The 12,052-nt window shown below is 41.4% G+C and overlaps 1 protein-coding gene across 1 annotated transcript in view; it reads right to left on the bottom strand.

Annotated features, from left to right (window-relative positions):
- LOC147747129 (cytochrome P450 4B1-like) overlaps positions 1–12,052 on the bottom strand; it is a 155,805-nt gene that overhangs the window by 25,342 nt on the left and 118,411 nt on the right. The window contains exons 10-11 of the mRNA XM_086952387.1: positions 7,264–7,328; positions 398–480 (exon numbers count right to left, since the gene is read on the bottom strand). Of these exons, the coding sequence (XP_086808513.1) occupies positions 398–480; positions 7,264–7,328 (148 nt within the window). The remainder of the gene's footprint in view (positions 1–397; positions 481–7,263; positions 7,329–12,052) is intronic.

Raw genomic sequence — 12,052 nt, 5'->3', positions numbered from 1 at the left:
TGTCCTTGTTGCACCTCTCTTGGGAAGGAATATCATTTTGATCCATTCCCAAGTTTACTAGCTTTAGTAAATCTTGGGCTGTGCCAAAATACATTGGTAGATGCGAGGGAACACCCACTCTCCATTCATATAAAGCCTTCCCGGCGCAGATTGATGCAAGGCAGTGACTTACCCTGCCTTGATTCCCTCCAGATTTACTTTGCCATGCAGAGCAACTCAAGGTGGCTTTGTGTGGCATAATAAATCTCACTTAGGATCTTGTGCTGCACTTGCATGTCTTAGCGCAACACAAGGGCTAGACATTCTCTTGCCAAATTTGACCCTCAGTGGCTAAGACTTATTGGTATATACAACTTTATTTCCATCAGACAAAGATTATAGTCTTAGGGGTACATACCTTGCTCCGGCTGCAAATGGTACAAAGGCATGTGAGTGCCTGTGGGACGAATTCTCTTTTGAAAATCTCAATGGATCATAGCGCTGCAACATGAAAATGTAGTACATTAATTAGGAAACGGGAACGTGCAGTCACTTTACAGCATAAGGCACACATATGAACAGAGCATGAGTTTCATTTGTTATAAATAGTGTGTGTTCATAAACCTGCTTGTCATGAGTAAGAAATGTACGTTACTGATACATAGATAAACTCTGGGAATCTATCTGAGCAAATTCAATATGAAGTCCCAAAAGATCATGCATACATCTTTAACATGTACTTATATTCTTATCTATTTAGGCAGTTGTTTTGGAAAGCAGAGGTTGTGAAAGAACTCTACTCTTTAGCACGGATACATCACTTGTATTATCGAACAGAAGGTGAGCTATGACTGCTTTATTTAGACCACCTTTGTGAGCACTCTGTTACTCCAGGGAACGAAAGCTCTCATTTTCAGTTACCCTTTTTTTGTTTTCACTAAAAATAAAAAGGGAGGTGGGCCACGCGTCCCCCCGTCTCGAGGCTGACTTTGGCCGGGGACGCCATCCCCTAGGGCTTGGCCTATCTTTATATTTTTTAATTATAAATGGGAGGGGGCCATGCGCACCCCTCCCCAAGCCGATTTTGGCCAGGGATCCCATCCTCCAAGGCCTGGCCAATTTATTTCTACATTTTTTATTGTTTTAATGGAGGAAGGCTGAGCGGCCCCTCCTCCCTAGGCCAATTTCAGCAATGAGGACCCCATCTCCCAGGGCCCGGACAATTTCTTGTTTATTTTTTATTTTTATTAAGGAAGGGGGCCAAACGGCCCTTCTCCCCATGCTGATTTTAGACCCAGGGATCCCATCTGCCGGGGCTTTGCCAACTCGTTGGGGACCGTGTGGGGAGCGTCAAGATCCCGCGTTCCATGCTGGCTCCCCGCCTACTGCAGGAGCTGTCATTGCTTTTGGGCAGAGGGAGCAAAGCAGCGTTTGCTATGGCTTGGTAGGAGCAATGCTCCTGTACAGTCATAGCAAACTGCAATGTTCCGGGGGTGGGCATCCCGGGACATTGCTGGAGCCGGCCCTTGGGGATGGCGGCCACCAGGGACATGCAGGGCTCCTGGAGGGGGCCGCGCGTTCCCCCTCCAATAAAATTTAACCCCGGGGGAGGTGGTGGTGCCTGGGGCAGTGTATGGGGAGCTCAAAGCCCCCCACACTTTAGCTCTAAATACAGCCCCCGGGAGGTGGCAGTCCCCATCACCATGTCATGAATGATATAATATGTGAGGTTATAGGCTGTGCATTGCGGTGGCATGAGTTATAGTTAGCTCAACTAACTATAACTGCAGAGTTTCTCTGGTTTTGTATGAGTGAAATATCACCCTAACTATAACGTCCCTGTGATTTTTGTTTTTTTAGTGTTCAAAGGTTTTTTAAATACTAATTGTTAACTATAATGTTCAGATAACCTTTAGTTTTTCAATTTCTAAGGTCTTTTAAAATTCTATTTCTTAATTGTAATGCCCATTTTGTTTAGCAACCCTCTAAGATTTTTATACTTTCTTTCTATAATTAGATATTGTGTTTTATGTTTATATAATACACTACTCATTTTAAAATATAAAAATAGTCATTCTGAACATTGCCCTACACATATTACTATATACAAAGGGCCCGATTCACAGAATGAACTTAAGACTCAATCCTAAACTTACTACTATTTTGGTATTCACAGAATGCACTTGCTACTTTTGGCATTCACAGAATGAACTTACTACTTTTGGCTTTTCACAGAAGTTAGGATTTTATCTTAAGTTTGTCTTAAGACAAACTTAAGACAGACTTAAGACAAAATCCTAACTTAAGTCTGTCTTAAATCTGTCTTAAGTTTGTGATTGAGTCTTAAGTTCATTTTGGGAATCGGGCCCACAGTTCTTTTAAAGCATGTTTAAACATATTTTTTGCACTAAGTTCCTTAAAAACCCTAATTCAGACCTATTTTCCATTTTTGCAGATATTCGGGATGTCGCGATGGCTTCGTTAACTGAAACGCCTTTTCCATAAAGCGAAAACACACATGCGCACATATACTACACTATTGTACACACTAGGGGTTTCTTACAGTATTCTGTAAAGTCATGTCTTTGTAGAGAGTTTTTATAAAAACCATCTGTAAAACCTATTTAATTTTTGTAGCAAACGGAGATTGCAATGTCGTTGGTAAGCACGATTCCCCCAGACATATCACAGAAGAGGAAACCAAAAGCAGACATTCAATGACCACCAACACATCTAAAAATAATATGTAAAAAAATCCATTCTGAACATTGCCCTACACACATTACTATATACATACTTCTTTCAAAGCATGTTTAAACTCATATTTTTGTACTAAGTTGCTTTAACAACCATTTTTCAGACCTATTTTCCATTTTTGCAGTTTTCGGGACGTTGTGATGACGTCATTAACCGAGAGGATTGCGCCTTTCCCATAAAGTGAAAACACATATATGCACACACATTACAGTATTCTTCGCACAAGAGGTTTATTACTGTACACTTCAAACTCATGTTTTTCTACTGCATTTCTAGAACAACCATCTCTAAAACCTATTTTCCGTTTTCGCTGTGAGGCTGGATATCGTGATGACGTCGGTCATCGCTAGCTACACGTTTATGTCACAAAAGCAGAAACCAAAAGCAGGAATTCATTCGCCACCACTGCATTAAAAAATGATAACTATATAGTTAATTCTAACCATCACAGTAGATATCTCACTATATAAATAACTCCATTAAAAGATTTATCAATAGCTCTATACCAATGCATACTAATGATTCATTGATATATTTTTAAAATATTTCCATCAATGTTCGTGACAGCGTCAATAGTCGCAGTGTCCATGAGATGGTACATGGTGGTGTCGCGAATATCGCTCATGATAAGATTTTTGGACATATACCTTCTGTCACTAACACCTCCATTTCTTAACCATTGGCTCAGAGTATATCCATCCAGACCCCTTATGTGGGCAGAGATTTTTAGCCCCCGGAACTGTACTCGATAGATAAAATTGTGGCCGCAACTTTCTATTCAGGTTGCCTCTAGCCAATCAGAGCATTCTCGTTAGCACGTGCATTCGTGATTACTTGCAAAACAGTCACAAAATATCCATGGAAAGTGATATCACTATAAGTTCAACAAAAACTACTGAACGGATTAACACCAAGTAAGCAAAACGCACTTCCTTGAACGACATCTACCATCTTGCAAAATTTGGTATAAAACCGTTCAGCGGATCGGCCTGTAGTGGTGGCTAAAGGGTCCTTTGGACATTAACACACATATGCAACCTTATTTACCTCCTCAAATTATCGGTCCCCACTGGACGGATCACCCCCAAACTTTCCCAATCAATAGTACCCACTGTGCCAATTTTTGGGAAAAGTTACATGCAGATTGGTCACACGAAGGCAAGTCAAAAATGCTTTACCTATGAAAACTAGGACCTACTTAACTACCTACTTATGACCGCCAGTAGGTAGTAATAGATAGGATGTAGTTTCCATGGGAAGAGCATTTTTTGTTTTGCCAATAACTTTGGCATTGTTTCACTCACCCATATAACCACTGACACACACACAGAGCCACCTACACTGACACTCACATACAATACAGCCACTGACACATCCACTCACTCACCAACACAGCAACTCACCCAGCATTTCACTCACCCACACAGCTACTCATACACCCATTTATACACCCATACAGCCACTTACATACTCATACACACAAGGATACATACAGTGAAACAGCCACTCACCTAATATATGCTAGAAGTAGTATCTATCAGTAGTAGTGCACATAGTATACTAATTCAACTTTTGCTGTGGGTTAGTATCTATTTTTAACACCCATAAAGTCTTTAAAACACTTACACTCACTTGTTGATGTCATCAGTGATGTCATGGATCAAGCCATGAGTGATGCAATATATGAGGTCATAAGCAGTGCCTTGCGGAGGTGTAAGTTATAGTTAGCTCATGTAACTATTACTGCTGAATTTCACTGGTTTTGTATGAGTGAAATTTGAGCCTAACTGTAATGTCCCTGTAACCTTTGTTTTTTTCAGTGAATTTCTAAGGTTTTTTTCATTCAATTTCCTAACTATGCCAACTCTGTAACCTTTGGTTTTTCAAGTGAATATACATTACGTACTTGCAGTAATCAGTAGGTAATTATAGATAGGATGTAGTTTCCATAAGAGCGTTTTTTCATTTGCTGATAACTTTGGCGTTATTTCACAAATCTTCATGAAATTTCAAAAACTACTTTACCGCTAACATTAGCTGCTGGCTTGCAAGGTTTGGGGTGATCTGTCAAGTGGGGACTGAGAAAAAGGGGGGGGCAGTTCCAAAACGTGTTTTCCCCATGTTAATTTCCATAGGAACTTTAGACATGGCAACAGCCCAAACTACAGAACAGAATTGCACCAAATTTTGCAGAAAGGTAGCTGTCGGCCCAGAAAAGTGACTTCTATGTTAAATGGTGTAAATCCATTCAGCAGTTATTTAAAGACATTTCCAGTTGTATATATGGGGGCCTGAAGCGTAAGCGGCTCCGATGCATGGCTACGCGAATGCATGTGGCTAGAGGAAGGGGTGCTCTTATAGGCTGACCTCAAGATGAGGAAACTGTTTTGCCCACCATTTTATGCAGTGGAGCCGGTCCTGGAGGATGGTTTAAGAGAAGCTGAAAAGCACAGAAGGGTTAGGGTAGGAGTACTTTGACTATATACTTTGATTATATGGGTATGTTAGACGACCATTATGAGTTTTAGAATGTGTAGGTAAGTTTTTTCCATGTGGATGGAGTCGCGACCCCAACACGGTGCTCATCGCGGACCCCCATGTAACGTGACAGTGGAGGCGTGAACACACCAAAACCAATTTGTTCGAAAAAGGGCTGCCATGTTATGAACAGTGGTCAGTCCAGAGGAATAGTTGTTAACTGGAAAAAATGTGGAAGGGGTCAGTGTTGAAGTACCATGACCTCATGGGGATTTATGTACTTGTTATTGGTTGTGTAATGTAAATATGTTTTTTTAATAACATGCATGGAGTCACAGCTCCATCTTGGTGCTCAGCATGCCCCCATGTAATGTCACGGTGGAGTTGGGAACGCCACTGAAATAAATTGAAAAAAATATACATTTAAACACGCACTCATACATTATTGCATGCACTCACAGACTCACACAGTCACACAGCCACTCACAGATGCACTCAGATACATAACCCACTCACATAACCACTCTCACACTCACATACCTCCTGACAGAGCCACTCAGAGTCACACACCCACTTATAGACCCATTCACGGACTGATAGATCCATTCACTGACCCACTGAGAGACTCGAGCACTCACATACAGTTCCAGTGAGAGACTTACATAGCTACTTACAAATGCAGTCAGCCATCTCGGCACACACTTAGAGTCACTCAGACAGGTACATGTCTACTCAAGATCTATTTAGACACTCATGCACCCATTTACAGAGCCTCTCTTAGGCTCACACTACCACTGATAGACCCACTCACAGACTTATGCACTCACTCACAGACCCACTCATAAACTAATGTCCTCAGTGACAGATGTACTCAGAGACTCATGCACCTTGATGCAGTCAGAGACTCATGTATGTACTTATAGTGTTATACAGAGAGTCACTCACTCAGTCAGAAACCCATTAACAGACTCAAAGAGCCACTCAGAGACCCACTTAGACACTCAGGCACCCACCCACAGATGCACTCAGAGTTACAGACCCACTCACAGACACACTCCCAGACTCATGTACCAACTCACAGACCCACTGAGACTGCCACACACCCACTCAAGACCATGTAGTCACTCACATACCCACTCACTACCCCACTCAGAAATTCATGCACCAACTCAGAGACTTACTCACCCACTCAGAGACCCACTCACAGACTCATGCACTCATTCAAAGACTACTATTCAGCCTCTAAAATAAATAGACCACGATATGATTTCACAATCGTTGAATATGCTCCACAACGTCCGAGTATAATAGTATGCATCTGAGGACATTACACACTATGATTATCAGAATGATTTGGAAAGGTAGCAGCTGTACCAACTAAGGGATTAGTGCCACTATGTTAAGGATTGTGCATACATATTCTGCAATGTAAACACTCTCTGGGGGTGGTTGAACTCTCTGGACATGTACACATATGTTAAGGAGTGTGCGTTCAAGTTCTGTAAGGCTTTTTCCCTGTGTTGGGTCTTTGTTCAAATCACTCCACAGTTTCCCTTTGAGCCCTCAGTGTTGGTCTGTCCTGACACTGATGGTATGAGTTTAGGGCCTTGGTTTCAGTGCTGTCAATGTAGATTTAGGGCCAGATTAAGAGGGTAGCGGCAATGAAACACTTGACAACACTATAAAATGTCCAGTCTTCCTATCGCTGCAAAGTTTAGAGTGGGCGTGGTGGGTTGATGCCATGTCAGCAGGGGTCACAGCCATCACAATGGTCTTTCCCACAATAATGTGGTCATTTTACACGTGGTGGTTCCATGTGAAATAATAGACAAGTTGACCTTTACTCTTGTGTCTTTGATGTTTGGGAACCCCTGGGTTAAACACGTTCTTATTATTGATATCTTTCTATCTTCGGTTCAATACATGTAAAGTGATTTGTTTGCCATAAAGTGAGTGCACATGGAACTTTTGTTGAAGTGCACTGTGCTTAAACCATATCTTTTGACAGCATCCATTGCAGTTTATCACAGGAAGTAAATGTAAAAGTACCTCTGGATCTTCCCATACACTCGGGTTTCTGTGAATCCCATAAATATTAAATGCAATAATAGCACCTGGAAAAAGACAAAAAGGAGATGATGTTACAAGGTCAACTCCCAACCACCTTATAAAATGAGTTTATTGTTTCATTTAGAATTTTAGAAACCTCAAAGCAATGACAGGTGGGGACTTTGGTAAACATACAAAATACATTCCTAAATTGATAATCTACATATCATATTTTCTCCACTACTGAAGAAATCAATCCTCCCACTGTGAGAGGGCAATAATTACCAATATATCCGGTAACTCCTATTACATTTGATAAATCTCAAACACCTCTGTGTCGAAATGTATTAATGCGCTAATTATTGCATCAAAATCCAAACAAACTTGTATTGAGAGCCTATGACGCGTGTGATTTCCAAGCTTCTTCCCACTTTTCTGCATCCTATATTTTCTAAAGTCCCTCAGCCCTAGATTGACTGGTTGTTACCTATGGTCCACATTGCCCCCTTGGTCTTCTTGAGCTTCCAGTCCTTCCTTCACGAAGGCTTTCCATCCATGAAAAAGCCTGCACCAGAGTGTCTATTGGTTTAGTCATCCCCTATGCAAATGAGCTTAAACATAATTTGAACTTCAAAAGTAAGTTTTACTTGCTCCAGTTATCACACATCCTAGGACTTTGGGCAGATAAAAGAAAATATAAGCTTGGAACAAATGCTCCCTAACTCTGACAAACACAAGCCCACAAAGAATCAAATAATAAGGGCAGGGTGGAAATGTTCATCTGCTGACTAATCAAAAGAAAAACTTTCAGCTTTTAAGCCTCAGCAATATCCTTCTTTGATGAACCAGGTAAAGGTTTTATGATTGATGCTCCCGAAAGGCTGCTGATCATCAAAATGGCTGCAGAGATAAGCTTTGTTTGATGGACTGGTGTATCAACCTAAAGGCCAACTCTATGTTACATGTTGTTACTTTCTCCCCAGACCACACTCCATGTCCACTTTTATCGCCTTGCCCAAATCCTGGGAAGTCTACCTGACTAGTAAACTAATTAGAGGACGAGAAATGGTAGGTAAGACAACTAGACTTTCCACTTTTGGAATTATGTCTAATGGTGATGTATTTATGTTCTGTATACAGTGGTGCTCAAACCATTCTGTCATCTTTCCCACCTTGATTTCCTCTTCAACTTCTTTTCTACCACTTTCTCATACCCTTAGCAAATTTATTGTTTCCACAAACCTGCCCCACTACGCTATGTTCGAGGATCCTGAAGCAACCAACAAAGTTGGTCAGTGACAAACCTAGCTACCTACAATTTTTGGTAAAGTCATCCTCCCATGCAGTCCACTTTAGTGCATCCCTACCTCCCCAGAATATACCTCATGGTCTGCTGTAATGGTGAAGTTATTTCACTCTGCATCTTACGCTTGTGTGCTTCATCTCATTTAGGAACCAGGAGCACATATCCTTGCTGAAGGCATAGCATGATTTCATGCTGGGCTCTCTTTCACTTTAAAATGTCTACTCCCAAGTAGAGTGAATGCACTAGAAATGCAGAATAGGACCTGCAATGGGCATGCAACAGGCCCTATTAGTGAAAGCCTTGTAAATGTTACTCACTGAAGTGATAGGGCATTATCTAGCTCACCCTATACCAGGTCATATCTTTCTGCATTCTTCTGTGAAATTTGTGATAGAGCAGTAATGCTATCCCACGCAACGTTAATTTATTTTCCTTATAACGACCAAGTATTTTTTAAAGTAACTTAACCCTGTCAGAAAATGTTAGATCAGTCAGCCTTGGGGTGGTCTTCCCCCAAATTTTTGCCTCCTCCTCCATTCTTTCCGACCTTGTTTTTGCTGGCCTTAGTACTCTGAGCACTTTAACACTGCTAACCGGTGCTTAATGTATGTTCTCTCTCCTCTGAACATAGTAATATTTGTTCATACCTAATTGGCATTTATATGGCCCTAGTACAGTGCACTACATGTGCCAAGGGCCTGTAAATTGAATGCTACTAGTGGGTCTGCCGCACTGATTGCGTCATTCACTTAAGTAGCCCTTTCAACATGGCTTAATCCTGACATTGCAGAGCCTGTGTTTGCAGCTTTAAACTGCAGATTCGACCTGGCAAAATAAACCTTTTGCCAGGCCCAAACCTTTCCTATCAAATATATATGTCACCCCTTGACAGCTCAGAGGGCAGGATGCAATGTATGAAAAAAGTTGTACATGTACTTTTAAGTTTTACATGTCCTATGAGTAAAAAACCCTTACATTCATTTTTCACTACTGCAAGGCCTATATATCTCCCTTAGGATAGCATTGGGATTGCTTTATTCAATTTTATAAGTGTAATTTCCATTTGAGAACGGATTACTGGTTCATATTTGGTGTCTCTGAAATCCTAAATTAAAATCCTAATTTATGGTGGTCTAATTTTAAATTACAATTCTAAAAATGCCATTTTAAGAAAGTTGGCATTTTCTTGCCTTAGCTATTTGTTGCCTGCAGCCTGTCTCTGGTCACATGACTGGTTTTAATTGGCATTTGGGCTTTGTGTATTCGTCCTAGACAGCCACAAACAATGAGAACTTAAGTTTGACAGAATGGCCAATCACTGGCAAGATGGGAGGGAGAAGCTGTGCCCAGCCTCTTTTACACCTGAATATGCTGTTTCCTGTTTTCACACAAAGTACTGCATACCCCCTGTAGTAAGTCTGGAGCCAGGGAAAGGATGACAGGGAGGGCACGGCATCTGTGGACATCAAAGGCGTGCCTCTAGAAGCTTCTCCCTACCTCAAAGGCACAACTGTGTATAAAAGAAAGACCTCACTCTTGAACCCAGAACCTGAAATGACTCTAAGGGCTAGTTGGCTGGCTTCCTGACCTGAAGTCTCAGGGAAATTACAGGCTTCCAACCTCCTTGCACCTGCACTTAAACCTTGCCATCTGTGAGTCTATCCTGGTTGCTCCACCCCAGTACTTGACCCTCGGAAGTGGGCCTAAGGTGCTTGTCAGCCGAACCAACACATCTTCTCTGCTGCGTGGTACATCCCCGAGCAGAACCAATGCATCACTACTGCTGCATGGATTGGACCCAACACAAAGACCTGCATCTACCCCAAACGCTTCAGTTCCAACCCATTGCCGACAGTGGGCATATTTTCAGCCAGATTATTGTATCTCCGCTTTGCAGCTTGTAGTATTCCATTCTGTGCTTCACTCTCTCCTTATCCTTGTACTTCTCTTCCTATGTTCCATTCAGAATTGTTTTGGTTCTTACTGCCTGAGGATTCTTAGGGATCCTTGGGAGTGTAATGTTCTATTAAGATCAGTTACAGCTGTGCATCTGTTCGTGGTGGTTGTGTAAGCTGTCTCCTTGGAATAAACTGGATTAATCATCAAGAAGCCTCCTTCTATTTACTACATATTCTGGCGACGATCGGGATATCAAGCCTGAAGCTCAACAGGACCCGTTTTATTCTTCACTTATTTTTTTTTTTCTCAAAAAAAAAAAAAGAAGAAAATCCAGTTTGGAGACAGCGTTCACCGTTTGCAGTGTGAACTCTCTTAAGGTACTTTTTAAAAATTCTTATGTGTTAAATTATAACACCAGCGGCAGTATTCCTTATTTGACGTGCCTTGATTGCACCTGCGGCTGTTTCTCTGTGTTTTCTGCATTTTAATTTGAGACTTCGAGCGATCCGCGCTCACAATCTGGAGATCTTCATCTCATATTTTCTTTGATCTATTTCCGTGTGAAATTTACCTTCAGCTGGTGTTTTCGTGGAACTTTTGGGTATTTCCTACGACCTTATTATTCAAGCGCATCTTTCAAAAGCACACGAGACTCACCTGCATCTTCGCGTGCGCTCCACTCGCTGCCGGAATTCTCTCACCATTCTCCTGGATCAGACGCGTCATCCCTACACGCTTCCTCTGCGTGTATCTACGTCATTGGTCAGCGCTCTCCTTCTACGCACAGCGCTGCGTTTCAGCGGCCATCTTGGATCACCATAGCAACAGACGCCGATCCGAGTCCCGTTTTCCTTAATTCTTTTTAACGCCACAACTATTTATGTAATTTAACCACCCCATCGATATTTACCACAGTTATTTGCGTACTTTCGATTATTATGCTTCGTAATTTGTTTCCTGCTTATAGTTTTGTTACGAGGGAACTGTATTGAGCATCTTCATTCACAGAAAAGGTACCCTAGACTTCGATGCTATTGTTATACTACTGTGTTTTTTGACAATTTATTTAACCAAATAACTGTGACCTTTATTTCTGTTTTTCCTTCTTTTGGGTGTTTTTAATACTATTTAAAAAAAAAAATGTTGAACAACATAACTTCACCTACACATTTCCTACCTTCGGCTGGTGATCCCAAAGTAGAATGGGACCTTTGGTATCCAACCTTTTTAGCTTATGTAGATGTGGTAGAAGAAGACGGCTGTTCTCCCAAAAGGAAACTCGCCTTGCTAAAAAATTGTCTAGGGGGTGCCGGTCTCAAAGAATTGGAAAGTCTACCACCTATTGACAATACTGGTGCTGGTGATGTAAATGTTTTTGAAGTTGTTGTCAAACAATTAAGCATCAGATTTGGTAGGAAAATCAATACCGTGATGGAACGTTTTAAATTCTATTCTAGAATCCAAAAAGAAGATGAATCCATAGAAACCTATGTAGCTGCTCTACGCACTCTAGCCAGTTCTTGTTCCTTTGAAACTATTGATTTTGATCAAGTTTTAAGGGACCAAATCATGATGCGTACTAAA

The sequence above is a fragment of the Lissotriton vulgaris genome, chromosome 1_1, assembly GCF_964263255.1.
Source record: "Lissotriton vulgaris chromosome 1_1, aLisVul1.2, whole genome shotgun sequence".
NCBI lineage: Eukaryota > Metazoa > Chordata > Amphibia > Caudata > Salamandridae > Lissotriton > Lissotriton vulgaris.
The sequence above is the reverse complement of the archived record's forward strand: the minus strand, read 5'-3'. Positions and strand labels throughout refer to the sequence as shown.